The sequence below is a fragment of the Echinococcus granulosus genome (genome assembly GCF_000524195.1).
Source record: "Echinococcus granulosus chromosome Unknown EG_S00014, whole genome shotgun sequence".
NCBI classification, from domain to species: Eukaryota; Metazoa; Platyhelminthes; class Cestoda; order Cyclophyllidea; family Taeniidae; genus Echinococcus; species Echinococcus granulosus.
Window position 1 is genome coordinate 1,020,684 of NW_020170394.1, and position 21,282 is coordinate 1,041,965.

Genomic DNA, 21,282 nt, shown 5'->3' on the forward strand with positions numbered 1-21,282 from the left:
TTCGACTCAACCTATCAGTCCCTTTGTGCGCACGCCATATTTTTCTACTACTTTTCTGAAAACATCGGCTCGTAATTGTGTGGCTTCTTCAGCTCCTTGCCCTGACATGCCCATGTGTCAGTTAGGCAGCAATTAGTGCTTGTACAACAATAGCTTCTTCATTATTAAATGAGGCCACATCAGGCGCTTATATCAAGCAAACTGTTAGTTGCTTTTATGGTTTACTCAGGTTGTTCGTCCGCTTTGGATTTAGCGTCAGGTAAATTGCTTTCTTGGCCACCCATCGCTCTATATCAGTAAAACCTTGGTACGTTGTTAAATAGACCGTGAATTTAAACGTTTGGGGATCTTTGTGGAGCCATAAGTTGATTTGTACAGTCATTTAGAGCTCCTTTTCTCCATGCGGCGAAAGCGGCGCTGTTATTGTAAGATTTTAAGAGTGAAATGTGCTCTTATCCAAATTAGGAGTTTCAACTTGGAGATACGGAGGGAATTCTTGCATTGGGCAGCTTTAAGATGTTTAAAGCTCAGCAACTATTGTTATTCTACGTAGAATTGGTTCCAGTACTTGTATTTAGTCGCGTACATCAGTATGGCGTAGAACTTTTATAATCATTCCTCAGTGACAAACACGGGACAAAGTACTGTATGACTCCTTGCCTGTTTGATATTCAAGTTTGCTCTTGTGGCAGAATTTACTGGAAAGCTGTGGTGTGGTTGATGTGGGTGATGATGTTGCTTTTATTTTCGATAGCATAATGCCAGCTAAGCAAATCTACGTGCGCTCACACAAAGAGATCGAGGAAAAATTGGAGGAAATATTTGCTAGCAACGGTGGACAAAAGGTGATTCTGCTCCTCGAAGGATCAACCGATATGACCGGTGAAAGCTGGAATAAGGCATGCCAAGAAGGTGAATTTTTTTCAGTTGATATAAAATTGCATGTCTGACACTACATTAAAATAGTACCCGAGGCACGACGTGTCAATTCCCCTACTCAGTATGAATTTCCTTGGGCTGTTTGAAGGTTTTCTACAGTATATCCATTACTGCTTCCTATTCATTATTTAGACTCCACTATGCATTATAAGACTTCCGCTAATTTCTGATGATTGATTACGACTAAATAATGTGGATAGAAGTGGCGCTTTGCTCCAAATAAAGGATGGGCGGATTTCATTGTCAATATGAGTGGTAGTTTATGATTTAATTGTTTATAAACTCTCTGCACTCAACAGATAGCTGAATTTCTCCAGTGTCTACCGCATGATAATAGTGTCTTTCCTCATATTGTACTTTTTGAAGTTCTTTTTTTTTGACAGTTGAGACGTTGTTGGAACCCCTTTTGAATTCCGCTTCCGAGAAAACGGTTTTTTTAATGGCGGAAGTCGGTAATGAGGAAGCGTAAGTTCATCCGTTGCTTAGTGAAATGCATTATTCAGTTGTGAATGATTGGCAGCTGATGAATTTGTGCGTGGATATCTCTTTCATTCCAATTAGGAAGTAGATAGATCAAGGGTGCTTGTTCTAATCAAATCGGCGTTTAGGACATGGTTTAGGCTCTTTTAATTTTGAAAGGATTTGGAGAGTTATGCGTTTTCTTAGTATACAAATACTCAATACTGATGGTATAGTAGCTTGCCATACCTTTTATGATTCAGATAAAATCCTTTGTCCTTTCAGTTTATGCTATTGACTACTAATGCAATACGTTATAAACCAGCTTAGATTTAACTCACCCTTGCGCAACAGCAGGCGCCTTGTCAATAATGCGTTTGCCACATCTATTAGTAGTATTTTAAATGCTTAATTTTAGATGGCGAGATGAAGCTAACTTCTTTAAGAAGCATGCGATCTACAAGCTGACTGCCATTCCAACGCTATTTTCATTCACAGGAGTAAGCCTTATTATGGTCGCATCTCATCGTTGCATTAATACATATTGGCCATTTTCTAAACTGAGGAGTTTTACAAGATTTCTCTTCTCCTACGGCAAAACCGCCGGCAATGCTTATTGGTTTTTCAATGATTTAGCCGGAATCAGTGGCCAAACGCCTTGACGGTCCAGCTTGCCTTGACAAGGACGCGCTGACAGAATTCTTCAAATAATTCTTACCCAAGTGAGCCTTCCACAACTGTGATCGCCTCCTCATTTCTTTCGCCAACGTTTTACCCGCAAGAGATCGTTCGCTCTATTATGCTAATTCCTTTCTGCCTCGAATACTTCCGTGTTTCTTGTCTTTACTGCTTAGAGTATTGCGATGTTAAATTATTTCGGCTCGCTATTTCATTTATGAATCCACAAATAATATCTGAACAATGGGTCATCAACATATTCGGCAAAAGTTGGTGTAAAGATATGAATTCTAGGCTAGAAAAAAATTGATTGCAAAAACTCATCAGCTATTAGCACACTGCGCTTGAAGTGCCGGGGCAGTGCATTCTGAACATTTGGAAAATAAATCGTCTTTTAAAATAAGCACCAACGTTCAAGGAAGGAGATGGTAGTGTACAAGTCTGAGGCTGTGATGGGTCTCTCCTTACGCTAGGCAATTTGGCCTAAGTAATCTGTCGCAAATCAACCTCGACGCCGAATATTGCTTTGTAGACAGTAGAGTAATGCACAACCCTCAGGTGCATATTGTGACTGGAGAGTAGTGCAAAAATCTGAAATAAATTAACTCTGTGCCAGATCAATACTGCCCCAGAAGCTATGGCTGTGGGGGGCGGAACGGCTGAAAGGCGGTGTGCTGTGCTATCGAAACACATATGGGAGTTAGCTTTGGAACAAAAGCCTCATAAATGTCTGAAACAAGCGTTGGAAGTTGACCGTCTGTAGAGCTGCGCTACAGAATTCCAATCAACTTAGCTGCAATTTCCTCAACATTCGCCCTACGCCTTCTCTGAAGATACCTATGAAAAGAAGTTATGGGGGTACACTCAACGTTCCCACGCCGCATCACCAAAGTAGCCCGAACAGAACAACGATGACAACTCATAGTGTTCCTGAATATGGCCCCAATCGAGCCAATTAAATATAAAAAATATGTAGTATAACGTCGCATACTTGATTTTCACAAAGGATTTTACTAACTCACGCAAGTGGAGTCAAATTCTGCAAGAAGTTAGCACTCTTTTTTGATACCAATCGCTGGTGGATCCTAACCACAAATTCACCTAATTAACATAACACACACAAAAAAAAACAACAACTACAGGCATACAAATAAGAATTTATACAGAGGTACAGAATTGTTACAAGCAAAAAATGCAATCATAAACGGATCTAGTCAATCTTTCGTTGTTTGCTTGGTGTATTGCCTGGATTATCATTTGGAGTACATTGCCCATCAGAGACCTGCTCTGAAAGACCGCGCTTCTGATTGCTTTCGTCTGTGGAATCGTTCCGCTGTTGGGAGACATGAGGAGTGGCAGGAGTCCTGTGTTTTGTATTTATGTATGTTATTCGCGGCTGAGAAGATAGTCTATAAGGAACGTAGTTTTTGAAATTTTGTTCGTGAAAAACAGGCAAGTTTTTCAGGCTTTCCAGACCCATGGCGCAACCCAGATATTTACACAGCGCAGTACGATTCACGCAAATGCGTGCAACTCAAATGTGTTACCAATACAATGTCACCATTTGGTCAACATAGATCAAGTAAACTAAAAATGGAATTTATCAAGTCTACCAACTATTTCAAGTCAATTTTAATTTTAAAAGAGACTGCCTCTGAGATCATACTTAAAGCAAATGCCTCTTCTAAGTGCCACTTTAGCAAAATACATCGACAAAGACCAGGTTTCTTTAGGAATCGTCACATGTAAAGTGGTGTTGAGGTAAATTCGCATTATTTAATTTAAATCAACATGCTAAGTCACCTTGGCTTTATCATTTTATGCTTAGAATTGCAAATTGTCCATTGAAATTAAAAAAGCTTGTTTCGCGATGTCTCGAGAACATGTGTATCTAATGAATTACGTCGATCCATTAAATTAAATAGGGTTCCACACGTTCCAAAAATCTTTTTTGCTGAACAGTATCATTAGGCCAAATCGATTGTAAAATATCTCTGTATGTTTATGCAGATGATTAAATGTTTCAGCACTACGAATTCACTCCGAGCGTTGTTTAAATTTACCAGCGGTTTTTTACTTATTTGAGGAGACAAATCGTTCGGGTAAATAGTAGCAGTGGGCGCGTTCATCAGGCCTGTTACTTGCCCTGACATTTTCGACTTTGTTGCCTATGAATCCATGTTTTGCGACAAAACCAAGAAGTCTCATCATATTTTAATTAACTTGGGCAGTAAGTCACATAATTTAGGTCACTACTGAGCTCACCTGATAGTGCCGTGTTCCGTATCGTCCCGTCTCGCCTCCAAATATTTAGTGCCGCATACCATTGTGCAAGAATAGTTGACTACTAGCATGCGAGGTATTTGGAGGTCCATAATGTGAAGTGGGAATTAAAAGTCGCGCGGGCAGAATGTTACAGATCTCTCTTTTGGGGCTGACGCTTACTCTCAACATTCTCATACGTCAGCTATCATAAGGTAGTCATTGCTTGAAGCACAATAGCATTGGATAACTTTTGACAATAGTTTGGTGGTTTTGAGCGTATGCTTGGTCGCTCTTGTTTTGTAATATCCACAGATTGCACTGCAGTTTTTGGCACAGTCATTCGGCAACAGTTAACGATTCTACGCTTTCGGAGATCAATACTGTTGTTAATGGCAGACAAATCTACGTTAAATTGAAAACGTTCGAATTTGATGGCTGGATGTTGAGCTTGAACGTCATTGGTGGTGGCAGGACTTGCTGAGAGTGAGGGGTAGAGATAATTAAACACGATAAGCATTTTTTTCGAATTTCCATGTCTGCGCTAGTTGCTTGGGGTTGGGTCATAAAGCTTATTAACATTTCATGGTAGTGTCGTGTTCAAGACTATTTCTCTCAATTGACACGACCACTGGCGAAGCAGCGGAGGTTATTCAATGAGGTAATAACAGCAGGTACCTTCGAGTGCCTCGCACCGGGGATGTTTATGTTGTAAACCCGGAGCCAAGGAGATGTGTGGGTCGAGTGATACCCACAGCAGCACTGAGGGGTGCAGAACTGGTCGGAGAAGGTTGCTCAAACATTCGCGTCGGCCTTCTTCCAGCCCCACGTTCGTCTGTCCTTCCAAATTTTTTATCCCCTCTTTTTTTCTTAGTAGTTCTTTAGTAATCTATCCGCTTTAATTAATCAGCAACTCCATTTGCGAATATAGTCCGAACTTTGTAGTGTTTGTTTTAAGGTACCTATTTGTTTCTGCGGTTCGTTGAACTTCACTATACCTGTGTTTCGACTACGTTTCTTTTCTTTGGCATTTATCAGGATACCATAAATGCATTGTTGTTGCCAATAATGTTAGGGCGCCCTGCAACAACGACGCATGAGATAAACAATGTTGTCAGTGGTAAAGTTAACATGTAGTTGAGATTATTTTGCTTCGATGAGGGGGCTGAAGCACCTACGAGACGGTGCATGTACTCTTTTTGAACTTATTTTCTGTTTTCTTAGCAATAGCCTTGTCGGTCCATGGGTCTGAAGGTTCAAGCTCATTGACACGACTGATTAGTTCCTTGATGAGTGGTCCGGCCGAATGTCGTGGGAATTCCAGTTGTGCGGTTAGTAGGTTCATTTCACTTTTTAAACCCTCGATTGACCTAGCAACGCGGTCTGAGTCCATTACTAGTCTGGGATTTTAATTTTGTCCCGCCTTGGTCATGTGACTATATTGACGCCAAATAAATGCACAAGGCGTAGGAAATAAACGCGATTTCGGCCTTGGGACCCACAGAATTCTAGATATCTAATAATTTCTTGTGGGTCCAAAAAACGGCCATCGGAAAACAATGTTCATTTGTCAATTGGATTCTAGGTAACTTGCTTGAGATTGCAAAGAAATTAACGCTGCTGTCCTTTAGCTCTTCAGCATAACGGCAATGCATACTCCACGCCAGTAATAAAACTTCTTCCTACTTTAGAAATGACTCAGTGTGGTACAAACCCGGCTCTAAAGAACAAATATACTGGATTCTGTTCCTGAATGCCATACCTTGGTGTTACGTAGGAAATGCCTAAGCTGCGGAGAAGTGAATGCATGATGATTCCGGACTAAAACGTTAGGTGACCTGTGCTAAAAAAATTTAAACGTGTAGAATAGGAAGGAAGTCCTAGTGTTTAAGATTACTGTCAAGCAAAGTTTCCAGACATGTATGGTAAAAATATGCCTGGGCCAGATATTGGCTAACAATTGAATATGTTCGACAAATACTAAAAACATGTAAAAATGTTATTGCTAAACTTTAAAGCACTCAATATCTAACCTGAAATAACCTTTCCTTATTTTTAATTAACAATACTTGTTTAAGTTTACCTTCGCGATTATATACGTTAACGATTACACGCCACCCATTTTCAAATACATGTTATGCGAGTAGTGTACAATGCTGAACCGTCAGTGTATCTGCAAAATTTGTCAATGCGGGTAAGAGGCGCTTTTTTACATATGCTAAGACGTCATAAATGTCCTCATATACATCCGAAAAAGACCACAGACAGTTTCTGTAGTGCCACCGAATATACAGATCGTTACATTGGGCACATCAGCCAGCGACAAAAACCCTTCAAACCACAGTCTGTTGCTATTTCTTCCACAGGACCATTATGCAGTGAAACTACACATAGGTATGTTTATTTTTGACATTTTACACTACCATTTAGCAGAGTAGCAATATTTTGGGAATCAGTGTACTGTATTTGCTCCCTTTCAAAACTTCCACAACATAGTTTTTTGTTGATCCAAACACTGCACTTAAAATTTGAGTATATTTTAAGCTTTTATTCTCCCATTGCAAAGTCTTAGCTCTTTGGACGCCTTAATTTATCAGTTTAGCAATTTTCTTGTGAAATACGCAACGTTACAAGGAAATCAAAACTTACAGCCCTTAGAAACAATACCCCGTATTTTAATTATAAGAATATGTATTTTGACCTCTGCAGCGTGTTTCTGATTTTTTAAATCTTCAGATTTTCTCATCTTGATCATTTGGTGCGTAGCAAGCGTCGTTTTATTGTGCACATTTCTTATACTTGACTTTTCCGAGTTTTTAACCTTACCTTCGGTAAATTTCTGCCTATCGCTTATTTGCCCACGTGTTTCTTACTATAGATGTAAATAAAACTGGCGTTGAAATCTGAATGAAATAATTCTGAGAGTGTTTCTTTTATAGATCTGACTTTATACCACTGCCACTAGAGTCCCGAAAGCCTAGAAATCCTGAACCTGTACACATTTCTGAGGGCAAATTTGAGGACCAAAGTGTGTATAATTTGGAATTTACAGGTCGGATTTTTTTGCCTTAAATGCAAGCAACCTGCTTGACATCACAATGGATGAAACTACTTAGTGACACATTGCACAATTGCTTATATGCTTGTCCAAAACGTATTTTAGAGATAGCATTTTTAAGAATTCTCACTGCTATGAGTTTCTACTTGAGGTTCTCTGTATCAATTTTGGAACATCGATTCAAGATACATGGTTCGCTTTCTATGCTTAAGCCCTGCACAAATTAATGCAAATAAGATAATTTTTTGCCATCAATAATTAGAGTATGGTACGTGCTACATGGCTTCACGACGACACTTGTTGGTATTTCGACGCTTATATTTTGTACGCAAATAATTTACTCATTGGCAAAATTTTCGAAATAGTTTCTTGGAGCTATTTTCCACGACTTAGCAAATTATAGTTGACATACATTGCTTAGTTAAAGTGACCTCGCTTCAGATTGCTTAGCTTTAAACTCCCAAATTCACCAAGTTATCATTGCTTAATCGGCTTAAATGCACTTCATTTAGGAAGGCAGTTACATTGTTTGGTATCTATGGTTGATATGATAGAATACAATGGCATTATTCTTTGTGAAGTAATACTTGGTGTTGGCATTGGCAACCGTAATGCTCAGGCCCCTGACAGCCAGTTAAATACTAAGGGGAAACTGAGTCCATTCCCACAGTTTGCCTATAACGGCTTCTATTTTTAGGTAAAAACCTTTTTCTCTGATTTTATTCCAGAAAAAGGTCTTGTTCGAGTCGATCCAATCAAACCTCAGCAAAGTGAAAGATCTCAGGATAGATTTGTCGGGGAAGCTACTTATGCAGGTAGCGACTTTTACGCAATCATTCCCAAAAGGAGTGGTTATCTTAAGTTAAGGAAATATTCACGTTTGATTTATTGAACTTCTCATAATTGTTTTCGAGATAAGATATCATTATCAGGGTGTGGCTGACTTATGGTTGCAAAATAGCGGTATTTAAAAACTATTAAAGTAATTTATTTTTGCTTGAATAGGAACTTTAAATTGACCAGATAATTGCATCATTAAATAGGTATGTTGATTTGTAAGTGCGTGCATAATTTACCTTGCCTGATGCTTCTCTTCAAGCGGACTACAAAGCATGGGATTTAGAGCCGCATCAGAACTGCGGTCCGAAATACGAATACCGAAAGCCGTCTGTGGATTTTAATGGAGAACCAATCTATACTTCCGATTACGTCGATCATGGTGTTGTAAAGCCTCCGAGCGCTTTTAAGCCGTTGATTCAACCAATCCAGAGTGAACCTTTTGATGCAATAACCACCTTTACGGCGGATTACGTGCCCAAACACGGAGGTAGTGCAAACATACTCATAATTTCTTAGATATCTAGCGACACTCCTGGTATTCGTGAGTTGTTTGACTTCTGCCATTACTTTTAATTAACGCTTTCAGCAGTCGTTTAAACTATTGGAAAAGGCCAGTACTTGTATAATATGAATCTGGGTAAGAATGCTGGTGAAGTAATTTAGCATCAGCAGACATCGTCCGGACATCGGTACTCATGAGTGATACTATGGGGCTTCGAATTTGCCTCCCTTAGATTCAGGTTCAATAAAAACGCAAATTAGTTGAAATGCGTAGTGCACAGCTTAAACTAGGTCTTTTAGTTATGGGCTCCCAACGTACTACTAAGGGTATTCGTCTCAGCACTTTTAACAGGCCAAAGGCTTGCCTTTCCCAAAATTTATTAACAGTAATGTAGCCCTTAGTTGGTAGTTAATAGTTTAATCGGTGCAGTAATTTCAGGTCGTTGATAAACTGTCCTTTAAGAATATTTCGTTGTCTGAACGAATGCTAAACTGAGTTGGCCTGTGTAGATATTTAATAATGAAATAGGTATACAAACACGTTGTGTATTATTGAATGAACCTAAACTCATAAAGACATTTTAGGAGGTTAATTCTGATTTCATTGCCTTCAACTTTAGGTAAACAAAGGCCTTTCCGTCCGAATCACACGACAGTGCACTCTGATTTGCCATTTTCAAATGAAACAACACATCGTGCTGACTACACTGAATGGCCTCTTTCTCAGCAATATCATAGGATTCCTGAGGAGTACAAACCAAACGCTGCCGAATTCGACGGTCGAACCACTTACACAACCAATTACGTTCCTGTGAAGTGTGAAAAAGCTAAAATCATAAAACCAGCTTACCAAAACCTAGATCCAAACAGGGAGTTTTCGGTAGGTGATGCATTGATCATCTACAAAAATAGGCTTCTTTCAATATTGAGGATCATTTATTCCTCTTCATGCACTGAAGTATGCATGCCATGCTAGAATTGGAATCGAGCATTTAAGAATGCAGCACAACACGTCGAGGATTATAAATTGGAGGATTGGAGAACTGAGTAAAGTGGAAGTCATATCTCCTGAGAGAATGGCATTACTCAGTGCATTTACCAGTGACCGATAAATTATTTTAGACAATCATAGCTCAATAAAAATCTGAAGACAAGTCAGTTAGCTGATATGCAACAACTGTAAAGGTATTGCTAACTCTTCTTTTACAAGTTTCTCGCAATGGCATATTACTTCAATTCTAGAACTTTCACTCCAAAACCTTTGACTTATTACCAACAAATGTCGCCTTCAATCTCGGGACGTCAAGTATAATCGTATAACTGCAGTGAATCAAATGACGCCTGTGAATTAGAGATTCTATTTAATATCCAAAACGACGCTAAGTACAATTTAACAGAACTTTTATCTGGTTACATTAAGGATTTGACCAACTACAAAAAGGAGTACCGCAAGTGGTCTCTAAAAGACCGTTCGGCTCCTGCTCGAGGACCTTTAAAATACGTGCCACCCGAGGTGCCCTTCCACGGACAGACGATCTATCAGAACGAATACATTCCCAAACAGCGCGATCCCTGTCCAGTGCTGCAACTTCAATATAATCCTGATGTCGTTTGCGAGGGAGAGGTAAGTTTGAGTCCAAATTGATCTGTCCCGACCATTGAGTAAGTACCAAAGGTGCTGTAAGGCTAACTAAAATGAGAAAGCAAACAGGTCTATCAATGATATGAACCAAGAATTGAAGGTTATACACTACGTTTTTAGTTTCCTTATTATAGTAACACAAGTCATCTGTGAATTCAAACAAAAGAATCCCTAAAGTCATCATGGTAAACGGTTATTACTTCAAACGATGTTAGTAAATTGTTTTAAGATGGCGATAATGTTGCGGATACCACTAAAATTCCTGGAACTGCAGTCGTTGCACCGTCGGAAGCGTTAGTACTGATTGGGTAATGCAAATTCGTTTTTAGCATCTAAATCCTAAACAATTCTTGCTCATCTAAGTAAAAGACTACGTTCTGCGGCACAGCCTTCTGGTGTATTTATCCAGGAAATCAAAACTATACCCATCTGTATATTCCGGTGGTTGTATACCTAATACCTTATCAAGTAATATTTTTTTACGTTTATTCTCCAGACTTGCGTGCTCGCGTGTTTAATTAATTCACAAAGTTTGTCATCAAAACTGTATAAATTTCCCATTTTTTAACCTTTTTTAGGATGAATATGGTCATAAGTTTTTTTCGACACGCGATCAGAAGAAACAGAACCCATCCGCGATTATCGCGGCCCATTGAGAAACACTCAGTACAATGAATCATGAATATTTACGTACACCTGACTTAACGTTCATTTTCAACGCTTTCGCATCGCTTTTCTTCATTTTCACATTTTGATGCCTCTAACTGTAACGTTTTGAGAGTGCTTCATGTAGTCTAGTCACAATGGCGCAGTTCGTTGCAAAATGTTGGAACTACTATTTTACTTTTTAGATATTCGTAAATGCGGGTTGTACAATAGAAACACCAAATTATATTTTGTAGGGTATTTGCAGCGCCCGTCTTCCCTAATGCAGCAAAATATGGAGAAAGATTCATTGCTAAGGTATGTATGTATACAGATCGCTCTCCATAGGAACATTTAATCTAAGAGCAAAGCCGTTTAACACAAATAAAATCTGAGATGGCCCCATAGAGCCAGTATTTCACACCTATTTTCACCTGCCTCCTTGTTCTCGTTTTAGTGCGTCGTAGCTACCTACTTGGGTTCCATTTGGCTAGTAGAGGCGTAGTGACGGTATCATTTTTCCACGTAATTAAGACCTTCAGATGAGCCAACAGCTTTCGACATAGGACGAGGATACGATAATTTTGCATCTACGTCCCAATTTAACCCTCTGTCGGAACATTCGGCCACCCGCAGCGGCTACTCCCCCTCCGTGAAGTGGTTTAGCACCCGAACATAAAACCTTAAAATTTTATTCACTTTAACTAAGTCGACCTGTTCACATCACCAAAGCACCACCTCGAAGATGCAATGGGTCGTGCCGCTATAGAAGAAGATCGATTACAGATATACAGAAAGGCTGAACGGTCGTAAACGTGAAAAACTTAAACGGTAAAAACCTATAAATGCAACCATTTTATGACACAGTCATTAATATGTTGAAATGTAAATACACAAATGGATTTCGTAAGACTGGACACGTTGAGACCTTGTGCAATAAGTTAATTGCTTACTTAAGCCTCGGTTTCGATAACAGGAAATTAAGGAACCCACCATTATACCTTATACGGACGGCTTGTGCTTGGGCCCATGTCAGTGGTCTCTAAGCGCATTTGTAGGTCGGCAGTACATATTCTACAAGAGTATCACATCTTATTTCGTACTCAGGGAGGTCTTGAGGCGTAACACTAGTGCAAAATATGAAGTTATTTTAATACGATGATTGTTTAACTCTCGGTTTTGGTGAAGAGTCACTTTCGACTTGGTCATTGTGCCACGCCGGGTGGGCTGGCCTTCGGACCTTACCGGTAGTCCGAATACCTTCTGCAGGTCGAATATATGCATCCTGCCCGAGTGTTATGTCTTCTTTCATCTTCGGAAAATTGTCGGGGGGCTGCATTTCTGGCAACGGAATGCGAACCAGATCCTAAAGGATACATATCCTGATTTCCTCTAATAGGTGATAAACCTTATCGGGGTGGAAGAAGTACATGTGCTACGGATGGGAGAATCGGCGATGACCCCAAACAGAAGGGCTAAAATTGACGTCTACCCTCTGCAGCTACCCTAGTCACGTGTTCTGCAGGAAAACTATTGGCAACTGAATCTACACTGGCCGTGAACCATTTAAATGGTTTTGTTACAGAGTTGCCCTACCGTACCTGCATAAAGTTGTTGGTAGAGTGAACTCGTGACACCTTTTTTACTTCCCTACTAGCTGAATAGAGCCCGAATAGATATGACTGGGCACCCCCGACGTGGGAATAAGGTGGACAGGAGGAACAGACTCGAAACTCAACCCCCACGGACCTGAGTTAAATCTCGGCCTCCCTTACACAAATCTTTTTTTAGGCAAGTGTTTCTACATCTCTATGGACAGGCATGATGGTTAGCACATTTCTCCATTCCTAAATCCACTTTTCAAACCGAACGAAAGTACGGGTCTAGTTGAATTACCAAGGGGGATCAGTGACGTTGAGGTCAAGTATCTCCTCAGTTGCATGGGAATTTGATGACTAGCACGGCCAGCTCGCAGGTGTTTACTTACAGCACCGACTACGTTGTGATGGCTGACGCAGGAAGTTGATTGGGGGAAGCACCGGGGACAATGCCCAAAAGAGGAGAGGGAGGCTATGCAATACGTTGCTTTATTAATTCCCGATTTTGGTAGAGTCACTTTTGACTTGGCCATTGTACCATGTCGGGTATGCTGGTCTTCTGGCCATGCCAGTACCCCTAATACTTTCTGCATGACAAGCATTTGCATTCTACCCGAGTGTTATATCTTCTTTCGTCTTCAAGGAAATCTCAGGGTCCTACACTGTGTTAAAGGGACTACACAAATAAATGTAATAGAACATATGTGATCACTTTTAGAATCACATATTTGAAAAATGCAACAGAGAGCTCCAACCGTAAAACCTAACATAACCAAAACAAATTACCCAAAGCTTTTGAAAGCATACAAGAATTTGAATCTGATAACGTAACTATTCCTACTATGGAATCTGAGAACACATTCTCCTAATTTGTATATGCGAAAAGTCACAATGAGCCTTTAATTAAATACTGTGTATATTTAATATTTACTGTTCTCTCAATATGGTCAAATAGCACTTTTCCAAACGTCGGCAAATAACAAAAGTTTTAGTTGCATCACTAGATTACACTTTGTACGAACCACTTTCCTCTTCCTACATGTTGAAAGTAAAAGGATCCCTTATATTACTCTAAATATCAGTTGCTACCGTATCAGTTAAATGATCTCGTATACCATGTCCAAACCAACCATGCACTGATTGGTGGTTCACAGTTTGTGCGCGAGCCCGCTTAGTTAATCAAAAATGGACCAGAATGCTTGGGCCACTCATTGCATTGAGACAAGCTTGGCAAAGCTTACATTGAGCACAAAGTGTATCAAGCAGTCAGCTTCATTTTTGCTTACAATGCCAGAACATGCGGATCTTATAGCGAAACTCTGGCTCCGATCTTTTAGATCAGGTTGTTTTTGTCAATGTGATCCTACAAATGCATTGAATTGCCCTTGTCGGTTATTCTGGTGCCTTAGACATTAATTTTTCCTAAAATATCAAGTCTTTTTTTGGTTCTTAATGGTTTGTGTTGTGGGACGGCCACATCTTTTGACATCGTTACTTATTATTGAACAGTTTAGCTGATAATTGACATTTCGCCTGAGGTCTTCAAGGTATTTGTTGAGTGTCCTTTCCCAACTTAGTGCAATTAATGCCCAGATAAGTCGAGTAACGAAAATTTAATACAGTGTCATTACTCTATGTACTAGTACAAGTTTGCATGCTCCTATTGTGAATCGAGTATGCATGTGTGTATTCTGTTGTTTATTTTTTGCCTTTTTTCTAATTTAGCCGTTGAGCCAGCTTCACAGCTTGCATTGCTTTATGTTCTCAATGAAATTATTCTGAAATGCGCAAGCTATGGAACCCCCGAAATCAAGAATTCATTTAAGGATCCCATTATCGATGCAATGAAGGTACTTCGGTAAGATTAAATCCTTTATCGTCATTGCTTTTCTTTCAGTCCTGGACTGCTTATGCGGAAGGTCAAGAAGCTTTTGCTCATGTGGTCGGAGCGAGGTCTCTTTGACCAACAGTTTAATAAACAAATATTACAAATAACAGGTTCGCTTACTATATTTCATATTTTCCAGACAACTTGGATAAGCATTCTGACCACAAGGCTAGCAACATGGAGACTGATGGACCTGCGGGCATTAAGGATTTCTCTGTGGGTTGTCAAAGAAGTGCATTTTCCCTATTTCAATTACCCCGATCATATTTCCTTCCCATTCTTCAAATGTATATTATTTTAGTCAAATCACTATTTTTTTCAAATGTGGGGCTGGCGGATGTTTCATCCACCAAGTTTTATGTGATATTCTGATGTTATATTCTCAAAATATAGTTGCAGTACTGCATTGTTATCACAAAATTTACTTTTTATAGCCGGACAAACTTGTAAACCAATTACAGGGATTCAAGCAAATGGACGAAACAATCAAGACCTTCTCTGAGTCGGATCTGATTCCCTCCTGCTTTCATCTTCCCGTTGAAACCATCCTTTATCGCATAAAGAGCAAGGAGGAGGGTCAGTCTTTCTCACAGCAGGTTAGGAAATCTCCTTTTTTCCTGACTTCCCACCTGCACTCTAGGTGAGCACATGTGCTGGCCAACTGCAAGATGCGCTAAATAACATGGCTAGAAAGCTTTCAGCGCAGGAGACATTAAGTGAAAATATCGACAAAGCGATACTTTTTTATTCAGCACAGGAGAAGGAAGCTGGTGTTGTTGTAAACGTAAGCAAATGGCATATTTTAGTCCAGATGCTTTTGTAAATTAATAAGAGGAATCGATGCTTATTTTGTCTGGTTTCGTTCTCATTTCTTTTTTTGCTACTGTTTAAACTAGTTGCCTCCACCACTGAGTGGCACTCACGTCGTCTCTGTTGCTATTATTATTGTTGCCTTATAAGATCGGCTCGCTCAGTTGATTAATAATAACAAATAGAATAAGTGCAATTTCCTCCTCTCATTGTTTTGCCACCCGACTTCGTGTTCTGCCCTCGTCGTGCGTGCATCCTAGTGCGACTTCGTTGTTGCTCGAGCCATAGTCTTGCAATTAACAGCACAACTCCCAGGACATTTGCCATATCTGATATTTATCGATGATTATCGATTTATCGATGATTATTGGATTCATATAACGACATTGAAATGTGTTAAGCATAGCGTGGCAGTCACCAGTCGTCCCCCATGTCGGTTTTCGGTGAACTGAAGGAACTTCTGGGCTATCATATCACGATCACCTACTACCATCAAATACGCTAAACTAGTTAGTTAATAGCAGTTACCCCGTCGCAGTTTTGAGACTTATTAATTTTGTTTACAGTTGCCGTTCGTGGTGGTTAAAATCCAATTGTGTTATGAGCTAACACGGCTTTTGTCACTATTTGGGTCATTACTGTAGTAATAGATTTTCGTGTTTCAATGCAGGCTTATAAATCTTATGAGCAGCAAGTGCGCAGCACCCTCCAGACAATTCTTGTTGGTGATTGCAATGGTACTGATCAATCTCCGGTTGCTTTTGAAATGACTATTGAAGAGGACAATGCCAAGTCAATCACTGCCTCTTCACAACAGAATATTTCCAACCAGTCGACATGTTTCGAGGATCATGATGGGGCGGGCGACGGAGGCGTTTCGGACATGTCTGAGGATGAGGAAGATGAGGATAATCGTACTCCCTTAGTAATTCGAAGTCAAGATGCAAATACGACAAGAGATGTCCGTGAACTACTCGTTGATCCTAAATCTCTGGCTCACTTTCCCTTCAGTGATGAAATAATAATTGATGATCAAGGTGATGTGGACTATCGTCCAATGTTCAGCAAGATGCTTTCCTGGTAAGGAAGTTCGTGTTTACGCAAAACTTGGTGAAATTGTAACAAGTTCGCTTACTCCTTACTTCGAATCTAGTCTCTCTTCTCGTCCACCTTGCAGCCTCGCTATAATTTTTTTAATCGAATTCCTTTTTTTTGTAGTAAGTGCTTAAATAAAAAGGAAAGGACTTCAGAGGAGTCCTCTGGTGGGATCTCATGCACTAATAAGGATGTTAAAGGCGCCGATGGGGCCGTCGAAAGTGTAAGCATATCTGGTGAAGACGTTGAAGTGGATGTAAAGAAGTCCTCTATGGCGGACGCTTTTTCTTTGACGGAGACGGGTGACTTTGATTACCGACAGCCAACTCTCGCACCCGGAGAAACGGAGAGGGACCGGCGAAACTCTGCTCCTGGTGATCCCTTCGGCTTGGGTAATCCAGTACCCAAAAATCAAGATGCAGACCTTCGTTTATTAATGCCGTCGGTAAATATGTGTGCATTTTTTAAGCTTATGTGGTAGTACTGTTTGTGTAGATTTTAACGTTTGGCCATACAAATTGTATGCCGTTTTTGTTTCATACGTTTCTTTCTTTTTCAATTGTTTTAGAATATTCACTATATCTCCATATCATCTCTATGCTTAGGTATCCGAATCTTCCCATTCCGTTGTTGATGCAGATTATCGACAATTCTGTGTACCTTCTAACCTACAATTGCCATCGTCAGCAGTATCATCTTTTCCTTGGTTGAATAAGGGTGATAGTGATCTTCGTCAGAGTCAGACTGCTAGAGCCGTGGTCGCAGCATCGGCGCTAGCAAACGCAGTAGCTGTGCAATCCTTATTGCTCGCCTCTACGTCGGCGCTACCATCTCAACCCCTCTTTACGCCTATCATGGCCACTCCAACTGCGTCAATGCTACCGCAGCATCAACCCTTTTCTACATCGGTCACAACTCCCATTCCTCTCTTCCGGCACCAACAAAATCAGTCCAACGCAACAGTCTCTGCCTCATCTGTTTCGGTGTCCCAAAAAAACAAACAACCTCCACTTTTATTCCCAGTTTCTGATCTCCAACAAGCATATCAACCAGAAACCACATCATCCGCGTCTGAGCATGTCAGCTTATCTGGTATTTCATCAGATCTTATTTCCACCTTGAAGAAAATTAATCTCCCCACTGTGTCTTCAATACCTGCTCGATCAACCACACAACCAGCCTCAAATGATGCAGCGATTCCCTCCAATCTCATTCCGGTATCGAACCAAGGCAGCAGACGGGGGGATGGTAATACTAGCAAATTCGGAGTCACGGGTCCTCAAGACGAGGATCCTTTCACCATCATCTCTCGACTTACTGGACTCTCCAATCTTATTCACTCGTAAGTCATACATAACTGTTTCACCGATTGAAATGAGTTCACATTTCCTTTCATGCCTACATCTAGCTCATATTCCTTGAATTTTATCAACGTGCTAATATTAGCGTTTTGATGCGTTCTGAACCCCTGCATTGTATGCATCATATACCGTCAACATATTTGATCGTGCAGTCAATACTTATTAACATCACCTTTCATTCGTTAAATGATTTTAACATTTTATTGTCCTCACGTAAACTTCATTGCATTGTCTATATCAGACTAGGCTGTTAACGCCATTCATTATTCATTATTTCACCGTTCTGTTGGTAATAAAAAATGTGCTTCACTTAGCAGTTTAATTTTTAAATGGCAAGATTTCCCCATCTAGGACTGTCGGATAGAACTTACTTCTGATCAACATATTTCCGTTTAAAACATTTCATGATATTTGATTGCCGAAAAGTAGTAATAATGGCGCTTAACCGAATAAACTATTTAATGCAATTATGGCGTTGTGCTCGTCAAAGCTTACTACTGTTATCTTGGGCGTTGTGCACCACAAAAGCTGTAACTGTGTACGTGTCTTGGTATCGCATCTAAATTAATCTACATGACTAGCCCTTTACGACCGTAGAATGGCTGTCAGGCTACCGACCGCATTAATTTGAGCTGTCAAAGGAACCTCGTAGACTTTCTGTGACTACATGCATTCGACGCGCTAGTACCCTTAACTTGCCGTACTTTCTCGATATTAGGCTGCCTTAGATTTCTAAAACTTCGCACCTCCCTAAGGTCATTTGCAGTTAGACATATTTATTCGCGCTTTTGCGTACACTTCACCTATCTTAACTATGGCTGCTCCAGTCACCGTTGCTGACATCAAAAGCTACTTGCTTTACTTTCTAATATTTAGGTACTTGTGCTGCTGCTTCCAGAAAGAGGAAGCACCGCAGCAAACTATATGTTGTCAAAGCATGTATTGAAGTAACCTAAATACATGTATTTTTGAATATTTTTTGCTGTTTTCTTGGAGATTTCGCATCAGTTCTAGAAGATATTCGGGTATTCGCCTCAAATACTTCTTAATTGGCACTTCGTTCAATAGCGCTGTCGATTGGAGGTTCGCAGTACTTATGCGCTTGTTTCATAATTGAGTTGAGAACATTGGAGTTGGTCTTAACTTAGTAAAGACACGTCCACGTATTACGACTATAAATACTCATTTGTAGCCGTGTATTAGCTTCGACCTATGAGTGGTGTAGAAGGTGCGTTAAATGCCTTTGATACCGGTTATCCCCATTGCCTGCACTTTTTTCCTCAATATTACGAAATGTATCGTCCATTATATAATTGTACGGCAACGTCATATCTTTAAGAATTTTTCTTTAAAGCCATCTAGCTCTTTGCACGGCACCGGCTCAATGGCTACATTAAATTCATATATTTACCCCTCGTAAGTCCTAAGCACAGGATAAAACTTGTTCACTTCTACGATTACTCGGTTTTTAAAGTGTCCTTTTCCTCCTTATCTCCACTCGAAATGGCCGCGGTCAGCATCTGTCATGTAACAGAAGGATGCGTCACTCGTCAACATTGTAATACTTTGATCGCTCCTACATTCTTTGGTAGAAATCATTTCCCAGCATTAAACAAAACAGGCTTCGATGTTGACATCGTGTATTTAACAAAATCAAATAAAAGGAACAGATTCGAAGATGTAATTCAAAAAATTCCGGGACAGCACATTACTTGTTGAGATGGTTCATTGCCTCTGGCGCAGCAGCATAACTGCCTAAACAGTAGGAAATAAAGAAGATAATTCCTGAGATCATCAGTAGTAACTGCGGCCATTACTTTTGTGCCTCCAAAAGTGTGTGCATAACCATCTCCGTAACAGGTATATATGTGTTAGAAATCTGCGTGTGACCCCACCTTATTACGAAGTTATCACAAGCGAACTGCACCCATTTCTCTATGTGAGCGCACGCGTTTATCATTCCACGTCTATCATCTACAGCAAGAATGGGTAACTAGATGGAATCCATTAAAATTCGTATTTACGCCATCATTTTTTAAAAAAAGAAGTGACGGCTATAATTACCCTTAGTTGTGTTTTTTGCATTATTTGTCGTCGTGCTATCAAATACTGTAGAACTGCTACAGAAATGGGGGCATTTGGCTAGCTTGAATTGAGTACGAATCTATCGGAGTTTTTCCACTTTTAGCGTTAAACCAACGTCGGTGTGCACACCGAGCCGATCGATCAGTGAAGTAACCTCATCACCACCGCATCCTGAAAAGTCGTCCTTGTTGGAAATTCAGACTCCGAATTACTCCGACAACTTGAGCGAAGAAGAGGTGGGAAATGGTGTAGCGAAGGCGACAAGTCCGGCTTCCTCTCCTCGTCCTCCCTCGCCTACGTTGGGTGCTGTCGTGAGGGGCGAAGATTTGGAGCAGAGTGAAGATGGCGGAGCTACGCCTACGCAAGATGAATCAGGAACTCCGAGTGATGGTAAAGTCACCGTTTTGTACCACAAACTCTGCATTTTGGCAGGGTGCTCGCAGGACTGAGCTCCAAGTCTCATTTTTATTACTACCCAGCATGATGAAGCTCGTGTTTCCCTTAAATTGTGGTAAACCCTACAGATCTACTTGGAGTGTTGCACGTGAATTGCAGCAATATCTTTTCTTTCACCCGCCCTAGGTACCAATTGCTTTTCATTCCCGCAAACCGGATTGGTTCCGAATGCTCTCACTCAAGCTAAATTTCCACCTCTTGTGTCACCCAAGTCCATGCACCCGCCACCTCTGCCAGGAACGTCGACCAATTTGCTTCTACCATTCCCACTGGTATGTGATTCTGTAATAGCCGATTGAAACTATCCTTCTGAGACTTAACTTTGTCTCATCAAACAGTCCGTCTTAAGACTCGGCCTACTTCGCTCTATTAGTGTTATGTTCACATTGGTAGCGTAAGAGGCCATGTTGAAGCAGATTTTATACACCATTCGGCGGTTTGGTCTTTGGAAGAAACGACCAGAATCGTCAAAGAAGAGCATGCCTTATAGTTCTACTTTCTGTTTGGGCAGTTCTGATTCCACAATCTTAAATGCCTGCCATCTGTTTACTAAGAGGGTATGCTGTTGGCTACAAGTGTGGTTTTTAATGTACAGTAGCCAGTACAACATCTAAACACATTTTCGCATTCGAATTTTTTTCAGGGAATGCCGCCATTCAATCCGATGGCCGTCGGACCGAGTCCACCTGTCCAACCGCCATGGCAGACGGTACTACCAACAAATTGCCCCAATTTTGGTGGGAAGCCTCTTCCACATCAAGCATTTTTTCCTGTTTTCCCTCCTATGGTAACCCAATCGCCATTCCCCAACCTTCCCACTAGTCAGAGTAGTAAGTAGGCGCGCACCAGGAAAGCACTGTAGATACAAACAGTTCTTTTCTTTCTATTGTAATTTTAAGCAAAATTATTGCACATCCGTAATCCTATCGCCTCATACATTCCTGTAGTTTAAACACGCACTAGCT

The 21,282-nt window shown here is 40.5% G+C and overlaps 3 protein-coding genes across 3 annotated transcripts; all 3 read left to right on the forward strand. All coding sequences in view use genetic code 11, as the record gives it.

The window, feature by feature from the left end:
• Window positions 1-758: 758 nt before the first annotated feature.
• Window positions 759-2,109, forward strand: EGR_02983 (Thioredoxin domain-containing protein; the record flags this gene model as incomplete). The annotated part of the gene is made up of 4 exons (XM_024492232.1): window positions 759-912; window positions 1,323-1,404; window positions 1,817-1,898; window positions 2,035-2,109. 4 exons carry the CDS (start codon window positions 759-761, stop codon window positions 2,107-2,109), a joined length of 393 nt encoding a protein of 130 aa, XP_024353427.1.
• A 1,837-nt stretch (window positions 2,110-3,946) lies between these two features.
• Window positions 3,947-11,035, forward strand: EGR_02984 (hypothetical protein; the record flags this gene model as incomplete). The annotated part of the gene is made up of 9 exons (XM_024492233.1): window positions 3,947-3,963; window positions 5,013-5,167; window positions 5,563-5,673; window positions 6,562-6,732; window positions 8,125-8,211; window positions 8,496-8,723; window positions 9,358-9,617; window positions 10,158-10,361; window positions 10,958-11,035. The coding sequence occupies 9 exons, from the start codon at window positions 3,947-3,949 to the stop codon at window positions 11,033-11,035; spliced, it is 1,311 nt and encodes a 436-aa protein (XP_024353428.1).
• Window positions 11,036-13,909: 2,874 nt separating this feature from the next.
• Window positions 13,910-21,139, forward strand: EGR_02985 (Regulation of nuclear pre-mRNA domain-containing protein 2; the record flags this gene model as incomplete). Its single annotated transcript, XM_024492234.1, has 11 exons — window positions 13,910-13,964; window positions 14,348-14,480; window positions 14,520-14,620; window positions 14,650-14,726; window positions 14,945-15,106; window positions 15,151-15,294; window positions 15,991-16,400; window positions 16,539-16,860; window positions 17,021-17,757; window positions 19,965-20,251; window positions 20,961-21,139. 11 exons carry the CDS (start codon window positions 13,910-13,912, stop codon window positions 21,137-21,139), a joined length of 2,607 nt encoding a protein of 868 aa, XP_024353429.1.
• Between the last annotated feature and the right edge of the window lie 143 nt (window positions 21,140-21,282).